The sequence below is a fragment of the Stenella coeruleoalba genome (genome assembly GCF_951394435.1).
Source record: "Stenella coeruleoalba genome assembly, chromosome: 1".
NCBI lineage: Eukaryota > Metazoa > Chordata > Mammalia > Artiodactyla > Delphinidae > Stenella > Stenella coeruleoalba.
In genome coordinates, this window is record NC_137169.1 from 45,203,626 (window position 1) to 45,225,759 (window position 22,134).

Below are 22,134 nucleotides of genomic sequence, written 5' to 3' on the forward strand. Positions count from 1 at the left end.
GAGGAAGGGCGAGGGGGCGAGGCAGCCTGGCACGTCAGGAGTAACCTTTTGTCCACGGTTGCTAGGAGCCCCGGCCGGTCATCTGCCGCTGGGCAGACGTTAGGCACCAGGCTGGTTGCCGGGCGGGGCGGGAGCACAGACTGACCTTTGTGGAGGTAGTGTTGGCAAGAAAGAAAGTCTTTTTTCCCCCTCTCTCCTGCCCTGGCCTTTCCGCACAGGCCGGGTGAACGTGGGGCAACGTCTGCGAGTGGGTCCACGGCAGGGAAGGGAGGAACAGCCCGGTGCACGACGCTTCAGAGTGGCAGGGGTTCATAAAGGCCTCTTGGGCACCCCTCGCTAGAGTGATGAGCAAACTAAGGTCCAGACAGGGGAGGGTGGCCCCCCAAGGACACACAGCAGTTTGGCAACAGCGGGGCTGGACTCAAAGCAGGCGTCCACCTCCCAGGGTAGGGGTCTTCAGGCTTAAAGGCTGCCCCTGGCTTCATCTCAGTAACGGGAGGGGCGGGGGGGGGGTTCCGCTGTTGCAGGCAGCAAGTCAGTTTGGAAGAGGCGGGGGCTCGGGGTGGGAACAACAAGCGCTCCCACCTCCAGCCGTGGCCCAGGGCCCAGCGTTTGCGGCGCCCCGCCTCTGCTCTAATCCTTCTCAGCGGGGGTGACCCTGCCTTCTGTCAGTCTGGAGGCAGACAGCAGGGCGAGGGGCGGGGACGAGGGGGTGCTTCTGTCCCCCGGAGGACCCCGCCTGCTCACCCGGGACACAGCTCCTCTGTCCGCTCCCATGGACCGGTGCACCTATCAGATCCCCTCCGCCCACAGGGAAGCAGACAGGGCAAGGGGCTGGGGTCAGAGAGCCGGCCCAGAAAGGGGAGGAATCTGCTCCCCAGCAGACAGGGAGTTCCTCAAGAAGCTCCGAAGCCCACCACCCCGCCCAGGCCTCTCTTCCCTGAGCAGCACTCTGGCCAAGCTGAGCCTCGCGTTCCTCACCCAGACAGTGGGAATGCTAGCAGCTCTCAGGCCTACCTGACAGGCAAATGAGATCACAGACGGGGCGCCTTCGCTGACCTGGAGGGTGCTCCACCAGCAACTATGAGAGGGCTTCAGCCAGTTCCACTTTAGGACCTGCGAGCACGGCTGGGGAGGCCAGGGAGGGCTAGCCTGGGCAGCCACGGGACCACATACGGGGTCTCGTCCCCTGCAGAGGGAAGGCTCCAACAGGGTAGGAGGTACCGGACACTCGGAAAGAGGCTGACTCTCAGCCCCACACCTGCCTCCTGCTCTGCCCTACCCCGCACCTCAGGCCAAAGCAGGCCTCCTCCTGGCCCTGCTCCCTGCGCCCCCCGCCCCAGCTAAAACATCCAGCGAGGGGTCACCCGTCGAGGGCAGGGGGCACCAGCCACCGCACTCAGTCACCACTCCAGCTCAGGCCTGGCCACCTCCCATGGGGACCACAGCCTGGGCTTCACACCTCCATGCTGGCCATCCTGCCATGAGCCCAGTCCCTCTAGGCCACTGGTGCTCTTCCTGGGACCATGTCACTCCCCTTCTTAGGGACCTTCCACGGCGCCCCTCTGTCTTTAAGTTCAAGTCCTTCATGTGTCTGTCTGGACCTCCTGCCATCCCAAACTTACCCTTTCACATCCACGCCCAGGCACACTGGCTCCTCTGTGTAATCACCCCTGCCTCCTTCACCAGACAGTCTGTGTGAGCCACTGAGGGCAGGTTCCCTGGCTGCCTCCTTAGTCTGCAGTGCTCAGCATGGCTGGGTGGCTGGGAGGTCGCTGAGCCCTTAAGAGACCATGTCTGGCCGATGAGCTAACAAGAAGCCGGGGCCAGGCCTCACATGGTTCTAGCCTCAGATTCACCAGTTGTCCAGTGGGGATCTGGGCCCTCACCCGTCAAGTCCTCCCTGGTAGCAGGCTTTGAAAGCCACAAAAACAAGGTGGTTTAATTCTCCCAAGTCTCCCCTAGTCCCAGACTTGCCCTCATCAGCACAGAGTAGTCCTTCCTGTTGCAGCAGCTTTCTGGCAGGAAGAATGTCAGCTCACTCTGCTGCTGCCTGCTTCCCGCTGGACAGGAAGGCAGGAAACGGCCCAGCTCTTGCGAACTGCCCGAGCTGCTGCTGCCGGCATGTTCTCATCTGCTGGGCTTTGATCTTCCTTGGAAACACATCACCCCACCCCAAGGCTCACAGTCCTCAAGGATCTCTGCTGGGCATCTAGTCTCTGCTTGGTTACCACCAGTGTCAAGGAGCTCACTACTTCATCATTAAATGAGCAGGTGGTAGAAATGTCTTCCCTACAAAGACTTCAAGTGGTCTCCCTCTCCTTTTCTCAGAAGGATCTGCGATCTGCGGGGCTGACCTCACAGAGGCAGGGCTGAATATCTTCTACATGGCAGAACTTCAGATACTTCAAGTCAGTCATCAGAGCCCTCCTGAGGCTGCTTCTCTCCCAGAGAAACACCAGCTACCCCAGTGGGAGATAAGCAGAGAAGTGTATCCTATAATCTCAACAGCAAAGGACCAAGGTCACGTGTACCTCCCTCCCTCTTATTTCTGGATCATTTCTCTGCTTCCTGGGCTATACACATCATTTGTTTCTTCTCCTCTCTCCCCCTGTAACTGATGGGGAGGGGTTCTCTGGGACAGACCTCAACCTCCTTCAAAGGTGGGTGGGCTGGCCCAGCAGAGACGAGGACTCACTGGAACAGGGGACATGTCAAGCCCTCCATGTCCCCCACCGTGGCGGAAAGTCTCTAGGCATGTTCAGAGCAGGAGGGGCTGGGCTTGGCAAAGGGAGCTGGGTCCCCCAGGGCTGCCTTTTCCAGAGAAGGCACAGTCTGTAGACCTATGACTTCTGCTGGCATCTGAATGGAAACATTGGCTCCTTTTGAGAGAAGATGGCTAGAGTTTCTCCTTCTCCTTCCATTATTTTTCCCCCCTTTTCTCTTGTGCTCTATTCTTTCTTCGTCTCTTAGACAATCAGACATGTACCTACATTAGGACCCTGACTGCTGTGGAAGAACACGAGAATCGGGAACCAGGAACCTGGGTTTAGGCTCTGATTCCAGCCCTCGGTTGATAACTTTGGGCAGGTCATTCACCTTTCTGAGTCTCACTTTCCCAATCAGCCATGCCTCCTCTGCAGAAACGCTGTGATCAGAATGAAAGCAGGCTGCATGTCCAAAAACACTTCATAACTGAAAACAATTATTGGAATTTAAAACAAAACAAGAACAAAAACAGCCTGTACCCAATGCTCCCTTCTCCATGACCCCCTGCCCTCCTGCAGTTCTCCAGCTCTGGACCTAGAAATCCTCATTGGATGGTGCCTCCCTTCAAACCACCTTAGGGCCAAGGAGCTGGGGACCCACCCAGACCAGCAGGCCTGGCCAAAGCCAAGCTGAGTTTGCCAGATGTGCAGCCCAACTGACTTCAGCTGCGTGAAAAAAAATGCCACTGCTTGATTATGTAAAATCCATCTGGATCCAAAGCAGAAAATCCAAGTGGGAAGGGCCCTCAGAGACCATCTGGTCCACCCTGCTTTGTCTACTGCTGAAGAAACTGGGGCCCAGAGATGGGGAGCAACTTGCCCAAAGTCACTCAGCAAGCACATGGACAAGCAGGGGGCTACAACACGTGTCCTCGGGCTCCAGAACTCCAAGTCCTTCCCCACTCTCCACACCACCACCCCTGGACCCGCCTAGCCTGGTCAGAATGCTGGACCTAGAGCTTGGGGGCCGGTTGGGCTCCACTCCTAGTAACACGAGCAACACAAACTCAGTTCAAACATTTCCTGGGTCCCCAGTGCACACCAGGTGCTGGGATGCCAAGATTGAGGCGGTCTTTTTGTAAGGAACACAAAGAATTAGAATGTCCTTGCTACGGTCTCCCATGACCCGTAGAACCCCACAATATTCCCCAATAGTGAGGTGTGGCCAGGTCAGGTCCCAAAACATCTCCCCGTCGGCCCTCAGCTTGCTACCAAACACATCTCATGCCACAGGACCACGGGCACTGTCCGCCTCGGAAACCCCAACACCGAATAAGGAAGAGCAAACAGATGGGACCTAATGTGAAGATGGCCAAACCTTCTGACCCCAAGTGGAGCCTTGCAGCCTGGCAGTCAGAGGCCTGAGGCAGTAAGTCCTCTGTGTTGCTTTCTAAGGGGCCAGGAGTGGGGGTGAAAAGCTGGTCCCTCACACCCACCTTGGAGTCCTCAACTAAATTTAGCACCAACTAGGGTTGGAATCCTGACCAGAAAACCGGGCTGGCCACCTTGGGACAGGGTTTGGCCAAAGCTGGATCAGCCAAGCCAGGCTGGCTCCTTGGTGCAAAGCCCCTCCTGCAGCAGAGCTGCCTGCCAGGCCGTGACCAAGCAGGGGAAGAAGTGCAATTGTTGGCAGGAGATAAAACCCTCGATACCATCTCTACTTCCCTCCTAATATCAGAGTGGCTGCCTGCAAGGTGCGCGAGGGTCAGGGCCGGCAATCAATAGCTAATACTCCTGCTGGGAGACGGCCTGCTCCGGAAATGGGCAGCCACTACCTCCTTCCAGAGAGATATCCTTTCCCCGCAACAGTGACCCAGCCTGAGCAGTTCAGCACCCTGACTAGGGAAGGACCTCGTCCACCTTCATCTGACTGATGGAGAAATGATGCCCCTTGGGGTGGGAGTAGGGGTAGGGGTCTAGCCAAAGTCACCCAGGAAGCAGAGAGGCTGGGACACAGCCCCCTGGCTCAATGATCCAGGAAGCTCTTGATGGTTCACCCTGCCTGGGGATCAGAGAAGACCTCAAGTCAAGAGGGTGGGTCCAGGAACTCCCCTGGCGGTCCAGTGGTTAAGAATCTGCCTTCTAATGCAGGGGATGCAGGTTTGATCCCTGGTCAGGGAACTAAGAACCCACATGCCGCAGGGCAACTAAGCCCGTGCGCCACAACTACTGAGCCTGTGCGCCACAGCTAGAGAGCCTGTGAGTGCCGCAACCACTGAGCCCACATGCTCTGGAGCCCGCACACCACAACTAGAGAAGCCCACGCCCCACAGCGATGAGCCCGCACGCCGCAACGGAAGATCCTGCATGCTGCAATGAAGATCCCACGTGCTGCAACTGAGACCCGACACAGCCAAATAAATATTTAAAAAAGAAAAAAAAAAAGGGGGTGGATCCGAAAGTTACCTCTGTTTGATGGTAGCTGGTAGTGGCTAAATAAGGACAGGAATCAGTCTGGGCTTTCTGACCACACACCCCTGAACGTCACATGGGAGGGCCGAAGAAGTATGTCTGGAATTAGGCCTTAACCATGGACAATTGTACCAAAGCAGGAAGTTGGGACCTGCCCACATATCAGGCAGACCTCTCCTTGCCCCAGACTCAGGCCAAAGAAGACGACGACGGCCTATTTAAAAAAAATACAGCTGGCTGTTGTCCACCTCTCCTGCCACAGTGGCCTGCACTGGGCACCCAGATGCCAGCAAGCAGCCTCAAGAGGGATGCACACAGGTGGAGCCTGGTACCTGGGTGAGCTCTGCCCACTAGGCAGGAGAGCCACATCCGCACTGTATGAAGGGCAACCATGGCATCATTGGTGAGGATATGTGAGCCTGGAAAAGAAGTCCCAGCCAGAGAGAACACCATGGGAAAGACCACCAGCTGGGCGCAGAACACCCGTCTGCAGTGGCCAGGAAGACGGCTGCCCCTTGGCATGGATGGCCTTCTCAGTCAGTAGCCCCTTGGGTTTCTCCTCTGGGGGAAAGGGAGAAGCCTGTCAGGCTCCTGTCTTTCTTGGGTTCATGGGTTTCCAAGGCTTTGAACGTCTCACTCTCTCTTGGAAGTCTGGCCCCTCTTCCCAATGTCTGTGGCCTTACCCCAAGCCTCACCCGAGGCAAGGCCTGGTCTGGTCCAACCTGAAGCCTATACACCCATTTCCATCCCCGGGACAAGGTCCCAGTGTGGACCATATGCTAGGAATGCATATAGACACATGCATGGCCATCCAATGTCTTGAGTTTCCATCCCTAAATCCCTCTTACTCCTCTCACTGCCATCTTGGTAGGCGACCTGCTGTTTCTGTTGGAGAACACCCATATTTCACTGATTCCCTCTCCTGCCTGGTATGTAGCATGTCCTAACCCTCCTCTCCTGGGAGTTAACATCAACCATGATGTGAGACCTTGCAAAGCAGAAGTGTCTTCCAGGTCACCTCCCATCCTGGGAGGAGGTCACGTTAAAATCCCCAAGAGGTGCCTGTCCCATTTTTGCTAAGATACCTCCAGTGCCAGGGAGCCCCTGCCTCCTGCGGCCCACGGCTCACGGCGAGATGCACACGGCGCGAAATTCCGGCTGTCACCAAGCCAAAGGCTCCTCAGACTTTGCCTCACTGGTCCCAGTTTTGAATTCATGAGCTACACAGAGAAATCTCTGCCTTCTCTTCTAGACAACAGCTCTTTCCCAATTCTTATCTGGAGGAGCTAACCTTTCAAAAGGTGTGAGGAACTCAGGCAGATTCTCAAACCCAGCCTGAGACAGGTTGGAAAGAATGTCACACTCAAGAGCTTCATCATAAAAGTTCCTTCCAGCCCCAGACACCGATCTCCCTCTGACAGCCTTTCCCAGTCTCAGTCTGGTTTAAATCCAAGGAGTTCCCGGAGGGGACAGCGGAGATGTAGGAGGAGGCAGGGTGAGGGTGAGGCAGGTGCACCCACCCCAGCAAATCAGAAAGCCACCTCCCCACACCCCGCACCCAGACAGTCCAACAAGGTGTCTTTCAGAGAAGACCAGGCTCTCAACCCACATGAGAGCTGCTCCTGCCTTGGCGGGCAGAGCACGGGCACAGATGCTTGTGGGACGCCGTCTGTGATCACACTTGGAAAAAATCAAGTGGTTAACCAGAGGGAAAGGATTCCCAGACCTGCCAGGATGGTGGGTTTTTTGGTTTTTTTTAGATTACGCCTAAGGTTTGTAGTTTGGACAGGCAAAGTAAACGATGACAACAACAGCAGCAACAAAACAGAAACAAAGAACAGTTTACTTGTTTAAAAAAGGAAAAAAAAGCCTTTTGTTAAAAGACAGCTCTACACGGACTTGGAAGCAGCCCGCCGCCGCCCTGACCAGGGGCGGGCTGTGTCGTGAGTGCGAAGCTGGTGTGAAGAAAACAAACTCCGGCAGAAGTGACAGAGCACATGCAGGAGGGTGTCTGCTCTCCATCTTTCTTTTCTCCCCTCCTCAGTTTTTGGAAGGGGTGGAGAGAGGGACAGGATGGGAAGGGTCTGAACCAGCATAAAGCAACTGTATTTAGACCATGGCAAACTGAGCTACCACTTACTTCTCTCTCTCTCCCTCCCTCCCGCCTGCCCGGGGCCTGGCCTGGAGTGAAAGGAGCAAAGGACGGAGGCCCAGCACGTACCTGAAAGAAACCTGGCGGGATGGGGCCTCCCGGCATCCCATCGTTGGGGGGAATGTTGCCAAGCACCGGGCTCGGGGCAGCGGCTGCGCTCTGTGGGGAAGAGAAGGTGGAAAGTGAGAGGCTGCACCCACATCGAGAGACGGGGAGTTCCCACCCCCACCCCACTGCCATCTACCCACGTCCTCCACAGACTCCCCCCCCGCAAACACCACCTTCCCAGGTGTGTCACTCAGTGGGCGAGGGATGAACTCTCTGAGCCTCCATTTCCTCATCTCTAAAATGGAAGGACGATGCCCACCACGTGCACACACCCTGCCAGCCAAGCAACAGTAGCTGTTATTAACCAAGGATGCCCTGGCTTCCCCCTTGGCTGCTTTGTGAAGCTCCTTCAGGGCAGGCGAGGTGCTTCCTAAATGCCTGTGCCCTCTCCAAGAGGCTGGCATGTCGTACAGAGGAGAAGATCAATAAAAACCCACGACGTAATGAATAAACAGACAGCCCAGCTGGGAAACGTCCCCAGAGAGGGTGGGGGCAGACAGGCACGTTTTTGGCACCGTCTGGGTCCTGGGTGCTGTAGATGAGGTAGGCCACACGATGGGGAGACTGTCGTTACTTTTCCTTTTAAATGCTGCTATTCTGGCATTTACCTGGTACATCTGCCTCAACAAATGCCTCCCGGGGTGAACAGACGTTGCTCTTCCCAGCCTGGCCTCCTTCCAGACAATCTGTGTCCCACCTGTTCACGTGGCCGGCATGTCTGTGCCTGGCCCTGTGCTCACATGGGAGGGTGAGGCTGATCAGGAAGCCCCAGGCCTGACTGGCCCACCTGGGCCCTGCTCCTCCCCACTGACTCTACACCTCCCAGGGGCTCCTCCTGCAGGAAGCCCGCCTCCAGCCTTGAAGGTTCCCACACCCCACCAGGACTGAGCCTCTGAAGCTGCATCACCAAGCATCTCCCAGGGGTCTGACTGGTTCTCTGGGATGAGAGCGAGCCCCTCGGGGTCAGGAAACGAAACGAATGCAGCCTGCCATCAACACCTTGAAGGAATCACTTCTCTTGTCCCCTCCTCAGCCAGAAAACAGGACCCAGAACTCCTAACTTTCAACTTGGGTGGAAGGGAATAAGGGAATATGTGAATCTCCCAAACACACTGCATGCAGCAAGAAAACGGACAGCCCTGGGAATCAATACATTGGGGTTCAAGCACTGTTGCCTGTACTAGCAAGGGACGACGATGGCAAGCCACTCTGCCCTTCTGCACTCGTTTCGTGTCACTGTGGTCCTGCCTGCTCATAAGGGTTGGGGAGGATTAAGCAACGGGATGGGCTGTGTTTTGTAAGCCAGGAAAGCTGGTAATGTGGAAGCAAAGAGGATTCAGCAGGCCCACAGTGGCTGTTTTAACAGACCCCAGGTAAAAAACAGGGTGGGATGGGGCTGGCTACTCCGGCCCAACCTTTCAAAATGATTCGGCGTACAGAAAAGCAACACTCCCTGTAAAGAGATTCTGCCAACTATCCTGTAATGTGTTACGAACACCCCAAAACACCAGGATCAGGTCTTCCCGTTCCCACCTCCTCAGCTTGGAGGAGAAGCCACACGTAGCCAGGCCGAGCCCCTGCCCCAGGACTATCCAGTATGAGGGTCGCCTGGGGGAATATGCCAGGTTATCCATTAGCTGCATTGTTTGTTTGTGGCTGGTGGTTCTGTGAAAATGCAACTTTTTATGATTTACAGCCAACGATTACTCCCCAGCAGCACAGGCAGAAAAGTTTTTTTTTTTTTAAATAGGGTGAGGTAAACATCCTCTTATATTTTCTTCAAGTTCTTTCAGAGATCGGTTTTACGTTTAACTCTAATCCTTCAGGAACTTATTTTGGTAAAGAATATGGATTTTACTCCTCAGTCAGTTGGCTCAGTACAATTTTTCCCACTCATTTGAAATCAGAGACAAAAATTCTTACACAGGCATGGGTCTGTTTCTGAGCTTTAAAAATTCTGTCCTGGACTTCCCTGGTGGCGCAGTGGTTAAGAATCCGCCTGCCAATGCAGGGGACACGAGTTCGAGTCCTGGTCCGGGAAGATCCCACATGCCGCGGAGCAACTAAGCCCATGCGCCACAACTACTGAGCCCGCGTGCCACAACTACTGAAGCCCACGTGCCACAGATACTGAAGCCCGCGTTGCCTAGAGCCTGTGCTCAGCAATAAGAGAAGCCACTGCAATGAGTAGCCCGTGCACCGCAATGAAGAGTGGCCCCCACTTGCCGCAACTAGAGAAAGCCCGTGTGCAGCAACGAAGACCCAATGCAGCCAAAAATAAAAAATATATAATATTTAAAATTCTGTCATAATTCTGTCTATTCTAATGATCAGAGTTTTACAATGTATTTTATCATCTCCTTCAATTCTTTAGTGGAAGTTTTCTTGTTTATTTTTACTTACACCCCCCCAAACTTCCTATTGTTTATAAAAGTCATCTTCCTACCAAAAGAGTTCTTATATATATAAAAATTTGGAGGAGAACTGACACCTTTCCCAAACAGAGGCACCCTCCCAGGATGTGATCTTTCTCCAGTTATTCACATCTTTGTTGAAGTCACCAGTCAAGCATGGTGACTGGACCAACGACAATGATCAGAAAGGCGGGTGAGTGTAGGCGATACGTCTGGGAAAACCAAAACCTTCTGTTGCACTGACTAAACGTTTTATTCGGCAAATGTGGCACTGACTTGTTCTCAGGGTGAGGATGAAGAAGATGGAGCTCCTGACAACAGTGTGAGAAGGATGGAGTGGATGGCCCAACCCTGGGTGGGGTGGATGGCGGGGGCCATCTGGCCTGATGCTCAGAAACGAGCAGGGTATTTTCACACCATCTCTCCCTGAACCCCCAGGCGGCCTTCTGAGGCAGACACAAGAACCCCTAATTTACAGACAAGAAAACAAATATCTACATGGAGAGCAGGCTGAAGGTGGCCTTTTTCTATCTGTCCTCCTTAGAGTCCACATCTACTCTTCCTCAGCCTTCAGCTCAGAAACTATGCTTTGTTTTTAAAGAAAGATCTGAAAAGCTTCAGCAACTCAGTTCTTTAAATTAGCATTTAACGTTTAATATAAAACATTTGCCTATTATAAAACATAGCAAAGTAAAAAGAAAATTAGTCACTGTATTTTGTTAAATAATGTCATAAGCATTTGTCCCCCTCTCATTAAATGGCCAAAGAAAACATGATTTTTCAATGAGCCTAATATCATTATTCAACCAATTTAATTAACAGGGCATTGCATCCGTGTTTGCTAACTTAGTAGATACAAAGTCATATCTCTTTGATCTCTGGTATTTTTGACTTATCTTTTGGATCACTAACCTTTTGAAACGGTTTACACTGGCCATTTAGTAAAACAAATGGCAAATCATTCATGTCCTTTGCTATTTAGTTATTTGACTTTTTTCCTTAGTGATATATAAGAGCTCTTTATATGTTAAGGGTATGACATATAGATATCTTACCAATTTTTTAAAAACCTCTTAAATGAAAACCTGAACCTGGGCTCATGACTTACTAGGCTCCCTCACGCCAAGATCTCATTTTCCTACGAAATCAGGAGTGAGCCCATGGTCCTTTGAATATCAGGGCTGGAATAACCATGGTTCTAGTAAATGGATAGTATAATTCATTGACATCTGGGTGGAGGATGGACTTTTGCTATCCTCCAATGAAAGGAAGCTCATGTTAATGGTGACTCAAACGTCAGGAAGCTGAGGAGATAACTTATCCATATCCTTTAAAGGCTCTTCCAGCTGCAGAATTAAGTAGCTCTGCCATGCTTAACTCTGTGTCCTGAAGTATGACAGTCACTGCTATTCTTTGATTTTGAAGTGAACATGTGCTCCTAATGGAAAACTTTCAAAGGAGCAGAAAAGGACAAAGAACAGAATGAAAGCAGCAACCAGTGTTATAGGGTGACAAAAGGGTTAAGAAATAATTCTTGCACATAAAACCCAATCCAAGGGACCCCCCCACACACACACATCCATCAACATGACACTGCCCTCACCCCACTCCTCAAGAGCAGGGGCTGTTTTACCCATCTCTAAGACCCAGCACAATGTGAGGCATACAGCAGGTGTTCAATAAATGATTACAACTTTTTATTAGTCAAAGACCGGCTCAAACCTGGCCATCTGAAGCCGAGGTCTTTCCGGATTGCTAGGAATTGGCCTCTCCCTGTGGTTTCCAACTTGGAGTTAGAACTCCATTAAAGCACTCAGCAAAGCGTCTCATGTGAGTTTTCTCTAAAAACACAAAACCCAAACCGAAACCCCATGACACTCACTGAGGCCTACACATCGGGGCTGCGGTAGGTGCCCAGGATGGAACTCCCCAGCTGGAGCAGGGGAGGAAGGAGTCAGAAGCCAGAGACCACCTGCGTGGGCTCGGGTCCTGGCTGGGAGCCCGTGGGCAAGTCCCTTCTCTCTCTGGTCCTCAGTCTTTCCACCGTGTCGAATGGTGGAATTGGAGAAGGTGACCTCTAGGGCTCTTCTTCCAAGGTGCTCTCCCCAGCCCAGTCCATACACCCAGGGCGGGGCAGGGACTCGAAACAGCAGTTCCTGCATGAACAGGAAGACCCTGAATTTTAACTCTTCTCCATTCGTTATAGAACACTTAGAGGTCAAAATTTAAAAACTGCCTAGAAACCTATTGTTATCGAAGTTTGCAGATAACAGCTGATGACACTTGGGCTCTCCCCTGCACCAACCGCACCCCCTAGGAGCCCCCTCACCAATCTTTACCCGTATATGCATACGTGCATACATGGACTAAAATAAAAAAAGCAGAATCAAATAGGGCACACAGTTTGGTAACTCAGGCATTTTTTAAAAACTAACTAAAATTCTTTTCTAAATAGAAAACAGGCCTTGCACCGAGCGGTGTGGACCACTCCAGCCAGCTGCCTCCTCCAAGCCTCCAGGATACTGTCCACTTGGAAAGCCCGAGGTGCCTTCAGACATCTGCCTGAAGCTGTGAAAATTCCCCTCCCTGTAAAGTATTTTATTTTTGTTCACAGCCAGGGAGACTTCCAAGGAGGGCTCATCCTACAACTTTCTCCCTGAAGAGTAGCGTTTCTTTATGATCCCAGGGCGGTTACACAGCCACCGGGGCTTAGGGGTTCTCTGCAGCCCCTCAGCTCTGTTTGTGTGCTCCAGACACACATCAGCTGGTTTCACACATGCCACTCCACCTATAGGCCTCCCCTGCCATCCAAATATGGTTGTCAATAGTGAGGGGAGATCCAGACACCTCCCCTGGAGGTGCGCCCCAGAATAAGCACGTTCTCCCCCCACCCACCCTTCCCCCCCGTAGAGATGCAGGGCTCAAACCTGGGGCCTCAGGATCTGACCTACTGGGAGGAGGCTTGAAAGCTGTGCTAGGGAATCTGGACTTGCTGCTCTAGGCAACGGGTTAGAGTTCCCAGCAGAAGAGGCCCAGGACTTCTGAGAATCCCACCTGACCCCATCTTACCCTGTGCCAGGCATCCCAATGTACCACTGACAACCCACCCACCACCACCAGAGCACCCAAGGCTCCACAAAGGAATGGAGTTGGCAAGTCCTGGATGTGGTGCTGGGCCTTTTCCTCACTCCGTAGCAAGGAGTCCCCTGCGGCTCAAGGAACAACAGGGTCAGTCCAGAGGGACCAAGTGACAAGCTCCCAGGAGCCTCCCACCTCAGATCTTGTAGTATCTTGTGGTAGGCGACCAACATTCATGCTTCCTTCAAGAAGGGGAGACCTGGGGGATGTTCCCTACAAGATATTACCTTCCAGCCTTACCCCGAGACCCCCAGTTAGCCCCACTCACAAACTAGCATGGGAATCCCCCCACCCATTCTTATTCTCTTTTTAAAGTAGTTCTATGCACACGAAACTCCTGGAAAACTGAATAAAAACATGCTCAGAGTGAACGGCGGGACTCCTGCCAGGTTGGCCAACCCCTCCTGACTGGTTTACAAGGCTGCAAAATGGAACTTTGTTCCGCAAATCCCCTCCCTCCTCGCCCCACCCCAATACTCAGGCATGTAGCAGCACGGGGCCCACATGTGAAACCACCAAGTGTAGGCTTCCTTGACTGAAACTCAACACAGGCCACGTGGCCAGCACTCAGGACACCAGAGGCACGTGGTGTGTGGTGTGTGGCTGTGTGCTCGCAGCTGGGCAGTGGAGGACTCTCACGGGGGCGGGGGCACTCCTGCACTGAGAAATGAGGCCCTTTGAGGGATGCTTGTGTCCTGGGGAAGGAGGGATGCTTACACAGGTGTCATCAAGACAGAGGCTTCAGCATTCTGTGCAAAATATTGGAGTGACCTGGGGCCCTCTGGGCCAAGTTTCCTAGAGGGAATTTTAGCAGTATCAACCGACTGAAGATGTAGCTGAGGGAATGGAGTGAATCTCATCACCCAGACGGAAAGGCCAAGACGGACAGAAGCAAGGTCAAAAGGGGAAGGTAAGGAAGAGGCCTCTTGCTTTTGTGTGCAGACCACAGAAGGGAATGTGTTTGGAGAACAGAGGCTCTAATTCTGCAGCTTGGAGAAAACACAGAGCTGTTGCTACGTGAAGAGACAGAACCAGCTGGCATTAAAAATAGGTTCGGATGACACACGGGAGTGAGGGAGACAGGGTCCCTGCCTCCAAATAGCCAGGGGGTCGTCACGTGCATGAAGGAATGGGCGTCTCTCCCGTCGCCGAGGGATGGACCTGGGTCCAGAGGTAGATGCTCTGAGCCACAGAAAGCACAGGAAGCAGTGGGCCACGCCACCTCGGGGTGGCTCAGCGGGGACAGGGCACAAGCGCACTCCAGGCCAGAGTACCTGGGTTCCATCTCTACTCGGCCACAACAGAGCCACGGGGACTGCCTCAGCCTCCCCTCTGAAAAGGGGAGAGCCAAGTTACCCAGCACTGCCTGGTGTTTTCTGGGGATTGTTAGGAGAGGAAAGAGCCCTGGACAGAGGGTCCTGGGATCAGGGTTCCAGCTCAGGCTGCAAACCACCTGCTGTGTGACTAGGGCTAGCCTTCCTGCCCCCGGGCCTCTGCTCAGCTCCAAGCGAGGCGGCTGAGGTCCTGCTGCTACAGCGAACCAAGTGGGCATCACATTGAGCTCTCAGCCAAGCAACCCGAGAAAGGGTGACAAAAGCCCCACAGCCAGGCCATCAGGCCCAAGTGAGGGCTGTCCTGACACCAGAGCTTCTTCCCCTAAGTCCCCATCTCACTTCTGCCTCCCCTGAGCAGAGAGGATGGATGCAGGAACGCAGAGAGGGCAGAGAGAAGCAAACGCCTTTTTATCCTGATCCCAGAGACCAGGGGAGAGGGAGGGGGGTACGATTTACTCCTCAACACCCCTGGGAAGGTGTCACTGCTGTTTACCGGTAAGAAAACAGGCCCAGAGAAGTGCATTATCCTAAGTGTTCTAACTTGAGTCTCTCTGTCCCTCCACCTCCAATTTCGGCCTGAGAAACCCAAATAATGCACCCCTCTCACTCTACCACCAACCCCTGCAGTTCTCAAGGAGAGTTCTGTGTGCTTTTTGATGCTTATGAAAAGAAACGACAGGCATCATTACAAACATAAGGTAAGCACAAGGCATTCTCTACATCTGAGATCATCCACATGTTTTTCTCTTCCCAAAGCAGACTGGCCTTCTAACTCTGCTCCTTCTGGCAAATATTCCACTGAGCTGGCCTCCACTAAGGGTGTGTGTGTGTGTGTGTGTGTGTGTGCACGCGTGTGTGTAGGAATGCAAGATCTCGGTGAAGAGTCTGTTGGATCTAATAGGCAAATTACCCTGGGAAGAGAAGGAGAAACAAGGGAGGTGGGGAGTTTAAAAAGGTTACGAGTGCTTTATACATGTCCATGCGTTCAGCAGACACTGGCTCCTGGGCCGCCAGGGATGCACTGTGCCTGCCGCGGTGGGAGATGACAGAGGCTCAGCTCTGCCCTTAAGGTCTAAGGGATGAAATGAGTCTCCGGAGAGAACTGAGGGACGTGAGAAGGTGCTCCAGGGGCAGATGCCGCGAGGCGGGGATTAGGGGGATCAGGGAGGCTTTACGGAAGAGGTGGCACTCAAGCCAGGGCCTTAAAGGACGGCAAGCCTCGGAGATGCAGGAGGTGATAGGGAGGTGAGAGATTACTGCTGTCATCTTAGCCCTCCCCTGGAACCAGGCCTTCTGACAGCTTCTCCTTCAGAGCATAAATCCCGCCAGGACTCCGCCCTCCCAGAGCTCCACTCCATCTCGTTGACGGGGTGGGCGTGGGGCTTACCCACTCCCCCCCACCCCAGAGAGAGGCTCTTCCAAGGAAGGGGGGCCGGCTGCCCACCCAGCTCGCCAGCTAACCTTGGTGCAGCTCATCCCCATTCTCTCAACAACCGGGCAGGGACTACAGATGAGAAAACAGAGGCTCAGGGACTTGTCCAAGGTCACTCAGCTCGGAACAGGCAGAACTGGAAGTCAAGCCCAGACCTTTTAGCCATGTTCCAGCTTCTCTGGTCTGTTTTGAAACTGACGCTTAAAGATGCTGCCCAAAGGGGTGGGGGGAGAGGTCCAGGCTCTACGCCCAGCCCCTCCATTCTCCAGCAGCCGGGGTACACAGGCACCTCACTTTACCTTTCTGAGCCCTTCATCATCGTCTATTAAGGGGGGGGTCTCTACCCTGGGCAGGGGTGTGGGGAACCTAAATATGACTCTTCAGATAAGGGGCTCAAACTCCTGAGCCAGCGACACAGCACCAGATGGAAGACAGGCACACTTGTTTTTTATGATTCCATGAACGTGGGGCAGGCCAGGGCACAGAAAGGGTCAGGGCCATCAGAGGACAACGTCCTCGGCTCGACAGAACCCGGTCTTCTGAGAAGCAACCTCTACTTTTTAAAAAAATGAAACAAAGGCACCCCAGTGGGAACATTTCCAAGAGGAAGAGGAGCTGGCTTCTCTGTGCTGAGAAGATCACGGCCATGAGCCCACCGGGCCCCTCCCCATCCATCTCAGGAAGCACTCAGCTTCTTCTTGGAATTGGATCAGAGGGCATCGCTTGTGTGAGAGGTGGAGCCCCGTGTAATTAATACCTGGTTATGCTGTGGATGCCGGCCAGAGTGCCCTCCCCCGTGTGCAAACACCTCCCCAGCTGGGCCGCGTGGCAGAGGGCGCGGGTCCTAGGCATGTACACGTGAGACAAGGGAGATTAAGGGCTATAGGTCCCCCCTGCAAATGAACAGTGAGGAGTGGATCAACAGCACGCTGTTTGTACAAGGCTGATTTTCTTCTTAAAGAGAGATGAGCTTCAGGCCCTGGTTTACACCATTAGCAAAACACACACACACACACACACACACACACACACACACACACACACACACACACACACACACACACACACACACACACACACACACACACAGTCTTAAAGGAGCCTCTTACAACTGCAAACATGTCATAGTGGCCAGTGACAGCTCCTTAACAAGAACACTGGCAGCTGCTTCTGCAAAGTGGAAAATTCCCTCGCATGGGCCTGCACACATGCTCAGTTCCAACGACAACTTAATCCTGCCAGGACTGAGGTGTGCAGAGAACAAAAAAACCACCCACTTTAGAAACTTTCTCTTTTTAAGTTTAAGAGAAATCGTTAAAGGTGTGGCCCCTGGAGCACCTTTCAAGGATGGGGACCCACACTTTGCTCAGCTGGCGCCAGATTCAGTAGGGACAGAGTCACCTTCCCTCGGCTCAGCCTCTGTTGTGACAGGACAAGGTGCACAGTCTGAAAAGTTCACCCGGGTCCCCTGACCTCAAAGTGGGGAAGTTTACACTTGGCTGGGGAGGGGTGTAAACGAAGGAGCCGGGAATCCTTGGGCTCTCTTGATGGGCCAGGAAGGTCTGCAGGCGCACGGGCTCAGCGCTGAGCAGATGCCGCCTAAGCCTTTAAAGCAAGTACTAATTGCGCTAATTTAGCTAACAGTCTCTGTTTCATCCCCCATGCCAGTCAACCAGGGTCCTTTGGTACTGCTGGAGAGATGCAAGCTGTTGGCCTTACTGTTATTTTGTCAGCCACTGAACGACTCATTGGAGTCATTAATTGATTTATTACTGCTGCCTGCTCAGAGGGTTTAGCAAATAAGGATGATGTAGGTCACAACACAAAGGAAACTGGACCGAACAAGGCCACGAGAAGCTGGGCGCTTAAGAGTCTGCCGCTGTCCACTTGGGCAGCCCTCCATGCCCAACTGTCACATGGGGGACAGAGCTGCTGGCTCTCCTGCCTGCAATCCGGGTGCCAGCCTGCCTCCAGCTCAGGTGTCAGTACTGCCCAAGAGGCAGAAGGTGGAGAAGCTCATCTGGAGGGCTCCTGGGCATCTGCCAGGCGAGGTCACCAGCAACTGGGTAGCAACAGCTGGGCCTGTGGCTCGGCCCTCCAGGACACGGGGAAGCCAGGGAGAGGGCCCCAGCCGGGGCTCTACTCCTCCGGAGATGGCATGCTCTGGCCACACCTTCCCTCTCTCCCTGTACTGCTCACAGGAGTGACAGGACAGCAACAGCTGACAGTAACACGTAACTCCTAATGCCTGGCCCTCTTGTACTTATCTCTGATCCCCTCAAACTCCTGGGGGCGGGGGCGGGGGGCAGGTGGCATTATCATCCCTATGTTACAGAAAAGAAAACTGAAGCTCAGAGAGCTGATCTGCCCATGGTTCCACAGCAGGCCAGGAAGTTAGCAGTCCTGGGATCTGAACCCAGGTCTCGCTGACTTCAAAGCCCACACTGCTTCCCCTCTGTCAAATTCTTTAGCTGACACAAAACAGCACTACAGCTTGACCTCAATGATAACGCCCCCAAAACTAGCTAGGTGAATGAGAACAGGGCGACCCCCGCCCCCTTCTCGGAGCCCCAGGTGCAGGGTTAAGGTGGGTGAGCCCTGAGGCTACACGAGGAATGAGATCACAGAACTCAGCCCCTTCACTCCCCACCCGCCGCCCTGGCCCCCTGTGATGCTGACGGGTTGGCTGTGCCAGCAACACACGCCTAGCGCTCCCTTCCTTCTGCGAAGGCTCCTGCCTTCCCTATGGTTTCCCCTGCTGCGCTACCTGCCCTTCAAACCTAAACGCAGCAGGTACAGGAAGCCTTCCCAGGACGAGGCCAGTCACCCAGCAGGTGCACAATGAAGGTTCGCTGCACTGCATGAGACTGGAGAAAAGTACCCGTGTCTTGCCCTGCTCCCAGTCCCCGGGGCTCTGAACAAACACAGGGAGTGGTGTTGAGACGAGGGAGCCAGGACGGGCATTTACAGAACTGTTAACACCCCCAACAGGAGGATTCACGAGGTCACAGATCCTGGACACGTCTGTGTGTGCACGCGTCTCTCTCTGTCTCTGAGGCAGGAACGGTGATAGCTCTGAAACTCAGTGTCCCTAAGGAACCAAACACAGCCAGTCTGACTGACTCAAATTCTGTGATTACAGGTATCAGCCCCTCAAAGACAATTCATCTCCCACGCTGCCTGGTGGCATTCTAGAACAGAGCCTACCCTGGCAAGCTTGCAGGAGGCCCTCTAAGGGTGGTGGACTGTTTAATTTGCTCCAAAAGTGACGCAGAGGGGCTAAAGGGGTAGGTCCTGCATGAACTAAGACGCACGCTACTTCAGTCCTCGACACAGCCCGGCTGGCAGAGCGGGTTTTTGCGGCCTGTTGAGGCCTGGCCAGAGCGCTGCAGGGCAAGGTGGGGCTGCCCTTCGGAGGTCGTCACAAAGAGGTCCACAGATATTTGTTGAGTGTCTACCAGGCACACAAGGCAGGGCTTTCTTGTTAGCATCCCCGCAAAATGGGGCCAGAGCGTGCAAGGGCACACTCAGCCTTTTGGATCCTAGTGAGAAAACTGATAAGGGGGTAGGGCCAGGAGCCCAGCCTGGAAGGACCAGAGATGACCTGACCAGTCAAAGGCTTCAGAGGGGCCAGGGGACTTTATCTACTGCGACTTCTGACCCAAACTTGGCTTCTGAAACATACACGAGATTTCCCACAGTGGTCCACCCCCAACTCCCCCCATCAATCCATACGGTATCGAAAGCACAAAGGAAGGTCTTTATATAGAGAGACCTTCATCAGGGTCCAACAAATTAGATCCTTTAAGTCCCATTGGAAAAAGAATAACCTATCACTACTCACATATATTTAGTACTCTCTAGCTTACAAGGCCTTTCTTTCACCCAAAGTCACTTGATGGATACGCTCAGCCACCGCACCGCACAGGCCAGCCCCTCTCTCTGGAACACTCACCTCCACTCTCTCCCCCCAGGTGACTCCTCTTCCTCCTTTATGTGTTCCTCATCACTGCACTTGTCACATCTGACTGTTAATTCCTTACTAAATTAGCCAACTGTCTTTGCAGGGATGGGGGCCGGAATGGTGTGCACAGCATAGAGAAGGTGCTGGCTCAGTAAATATTTTTTGGATGAATCAAGTTCTTGCAGAAATCCTGCTTATCAAGAATAGTCGCCACATCCACAAGGTCAAACTGCAAGACTAGCTAACTCAGTCAGCAACTAACTTACCATTTGGCCACATCCACACAATTACCTTCTCCCCTCCAAACGATGATCTCACACACACACACACACACACACGCGTGCACGTGCGCGCGCACCCCACCATCCCCACACACATTTTAAAACAGGCTGTTTCCTCTGCCTGCAGAACCCAAGCTTTGGGTGTTCAGAAAACCTGGGCACAGGTTTTCTGGCAAACCAGAAGTCATTGGCCTTTCTGGCAAATGACTTGGGTGGCCACTTCTCCTAGAGTCAGGTCAGTAAAATGAGATCATCATTATACCTCCCCTCCCAAGACAGCTGTGGAGACAGCTTAGGTTAACATCTGGGTAAAGCATCTGTAGTTCCAAGAAGGACAAAAGCAATGTGAGGGAGTGGGGTGGCCTCTAGGAGCTAACTGCCATTGTCCATCCTTCCCACTCTGGGAGGAAGCCAAGCCTGGGCCCAGTGGGCTGGGTGCAGTTGAGGGTACCACGTTGGTCTTCATGAGCTGCTGAGACCTAGCCACCTCTCCCAGCCCTCGGAGTCGAGCCTCCTTTCCATCTCCAAAGCAGAGCCTGCTGTTTATTCTCAGACAGGGTGGATGCCCCGGTTCTCAGCCTCCCTGAAGGCAGATGTCTGCTCCGCTGGCCCAGGGAGAGCCACTTTTTCCACAGGCTTCTTAGAGGGGCCAGAGAACTGGCCCACTACCTCAGGGCTTGGGGACAGGTGGAGGTGGGAGGGGTCCCGCCTGGGCGGAAGGTGAGGAAGACATCAAGGCAGAGTTCTCACCCTGAGATGCCTTTCTCTGTGTCCTAGAAAATGCACCCCACAGACAGAGGAATCCTCTGCCAATCTGAGGACTGCCCTTCGCAGCTGGACCCTCCAAGCCACAGGTTTAAAAAAGACGTGGTTCTTGGAATCAGAGACAAGCCACAGAGCAAGCCCTGAGCTCACTCAGTAGGAATGCGTCTTCCTCCTCCTCCTCCTCCCTGATTCAACCCCTCACTTGACAGGGCAGAGAAAAGAGGAGGGTAAGAGGCAGAGAGAAGGTGCGGAGGGTGGGCAAAGACCACCCCCCCCGCGGCACTGTATGTGCTACTTTTACTTTCTCTGCTCAACAAGCTCCTCCACCACCTTGCCTTTATCTGCCTGCAGAACTCCTAGTCACCTACCCATGCCCAGTTCAAATGTCCCTCCTTCCCAGCCCAAAGCAAGCACGGCAGTCCCTGAGTAGGTTCGTGAGCTAGAACTCAATGTTAGAAGATACCTGCTTCCACCTGCAACTCTCTCAACAAGGCGTCCAATGGAACATTCAATACCAATGAACTCCTAACCAAGGGCTGCCATGGTAAAGTGAACAGAGCACTGGACCCAGGGGAGGAGCTTCAGCTCCCCAGCTCCCTGGCTAATTCAGAGGCAGACACTTCACTTCTGTCTTGAGATACTCTCCCCCGATACAAGACAATACCTCTACTGGGGTTGGCATGAGTTAATGCAAACAAGGAGATAATGAAAGGGCTATGATCCCATCTCAGCCTCTCTCTTCCTCCCATTCCAACCTCCCACTTTTCTCGTTCCCCAAGCTTCAACCATGAGAAGCACATGTTGGTCCCCAGCCTTTGCACATGCCATCCCTTCAACCAGAATGCCCACCTCCCTGCTGGTGTCTGCCATTTAAATCCATCCATCCCTCATGCTGCCCTGGGCACCGGACAGGATGACTTTTTCTTCTTCCAAGTCCACGTGAAATTCTGTGACTCCTCCAACACTATCTACTTGGCCTTATTACAAGGACAAAGGCTATCTCCCTGCAGGACTACTGGTTCCAAAAAGTAGAATCCAAATATTTACTATGTCTAATAATCAATAACTGCTGAATGACTCGGGGCTGTGGGAGAGTTTCTGGACAAGGCTAGGTCTGGCTCTTCTGGGAAATTTCTTCTTGTTTTTTTCCTTTATAAAGATGCAACTTTGAAGAACAGAACATACTCTTATAAACCCAAATGTCAAAAGGGACAAAGGGGTCTTATCTTCCAAAAGTTTCCATGTTTCTCTTCTCAAGCAATCACTGGAGAAGAGAAACATGGAAACCTTGGAAAAGGGCTGAATATGAATCTTAGTTCTGTTCCTAGCTTGAAAGGTGCAAGTCACATAGACATGGCAGGACCAG

At 53.2% G+C, this 22,134-nt stretch overlaps 1 protein-coding gene across 8 annotated transcripts in view; it reads right to left on the minus strand.

The window, feature by feature from the left end:
* Positions 1-22,134, minus strand: part of SSBP3 (single stranded DNA binding protein 3) — a 163,378-nt gene that overhangs the window by 41,506 nt on the left and 99,738 nt on the right. For 6 of the 8 annotated variants that reach the window (XM_079921445.1, XM_079921444.1, XM_079921447.1 and 3 more), the window contains one exon: positions 7,402-7,491. In XM_079921445.1, coding sequence (XP_079777571.1) covers positions 7,402-7,491 — 90 coding nt within the window. Of the gene's footprint in view, positions 1-7,401; positions 7,492-19,713; positions 19,820-22,134 lie in introns of those variants that run through there. The other 2 variants (XM_079921450.1, XM_079921448.1) reach the window with 1 other exon arrangement.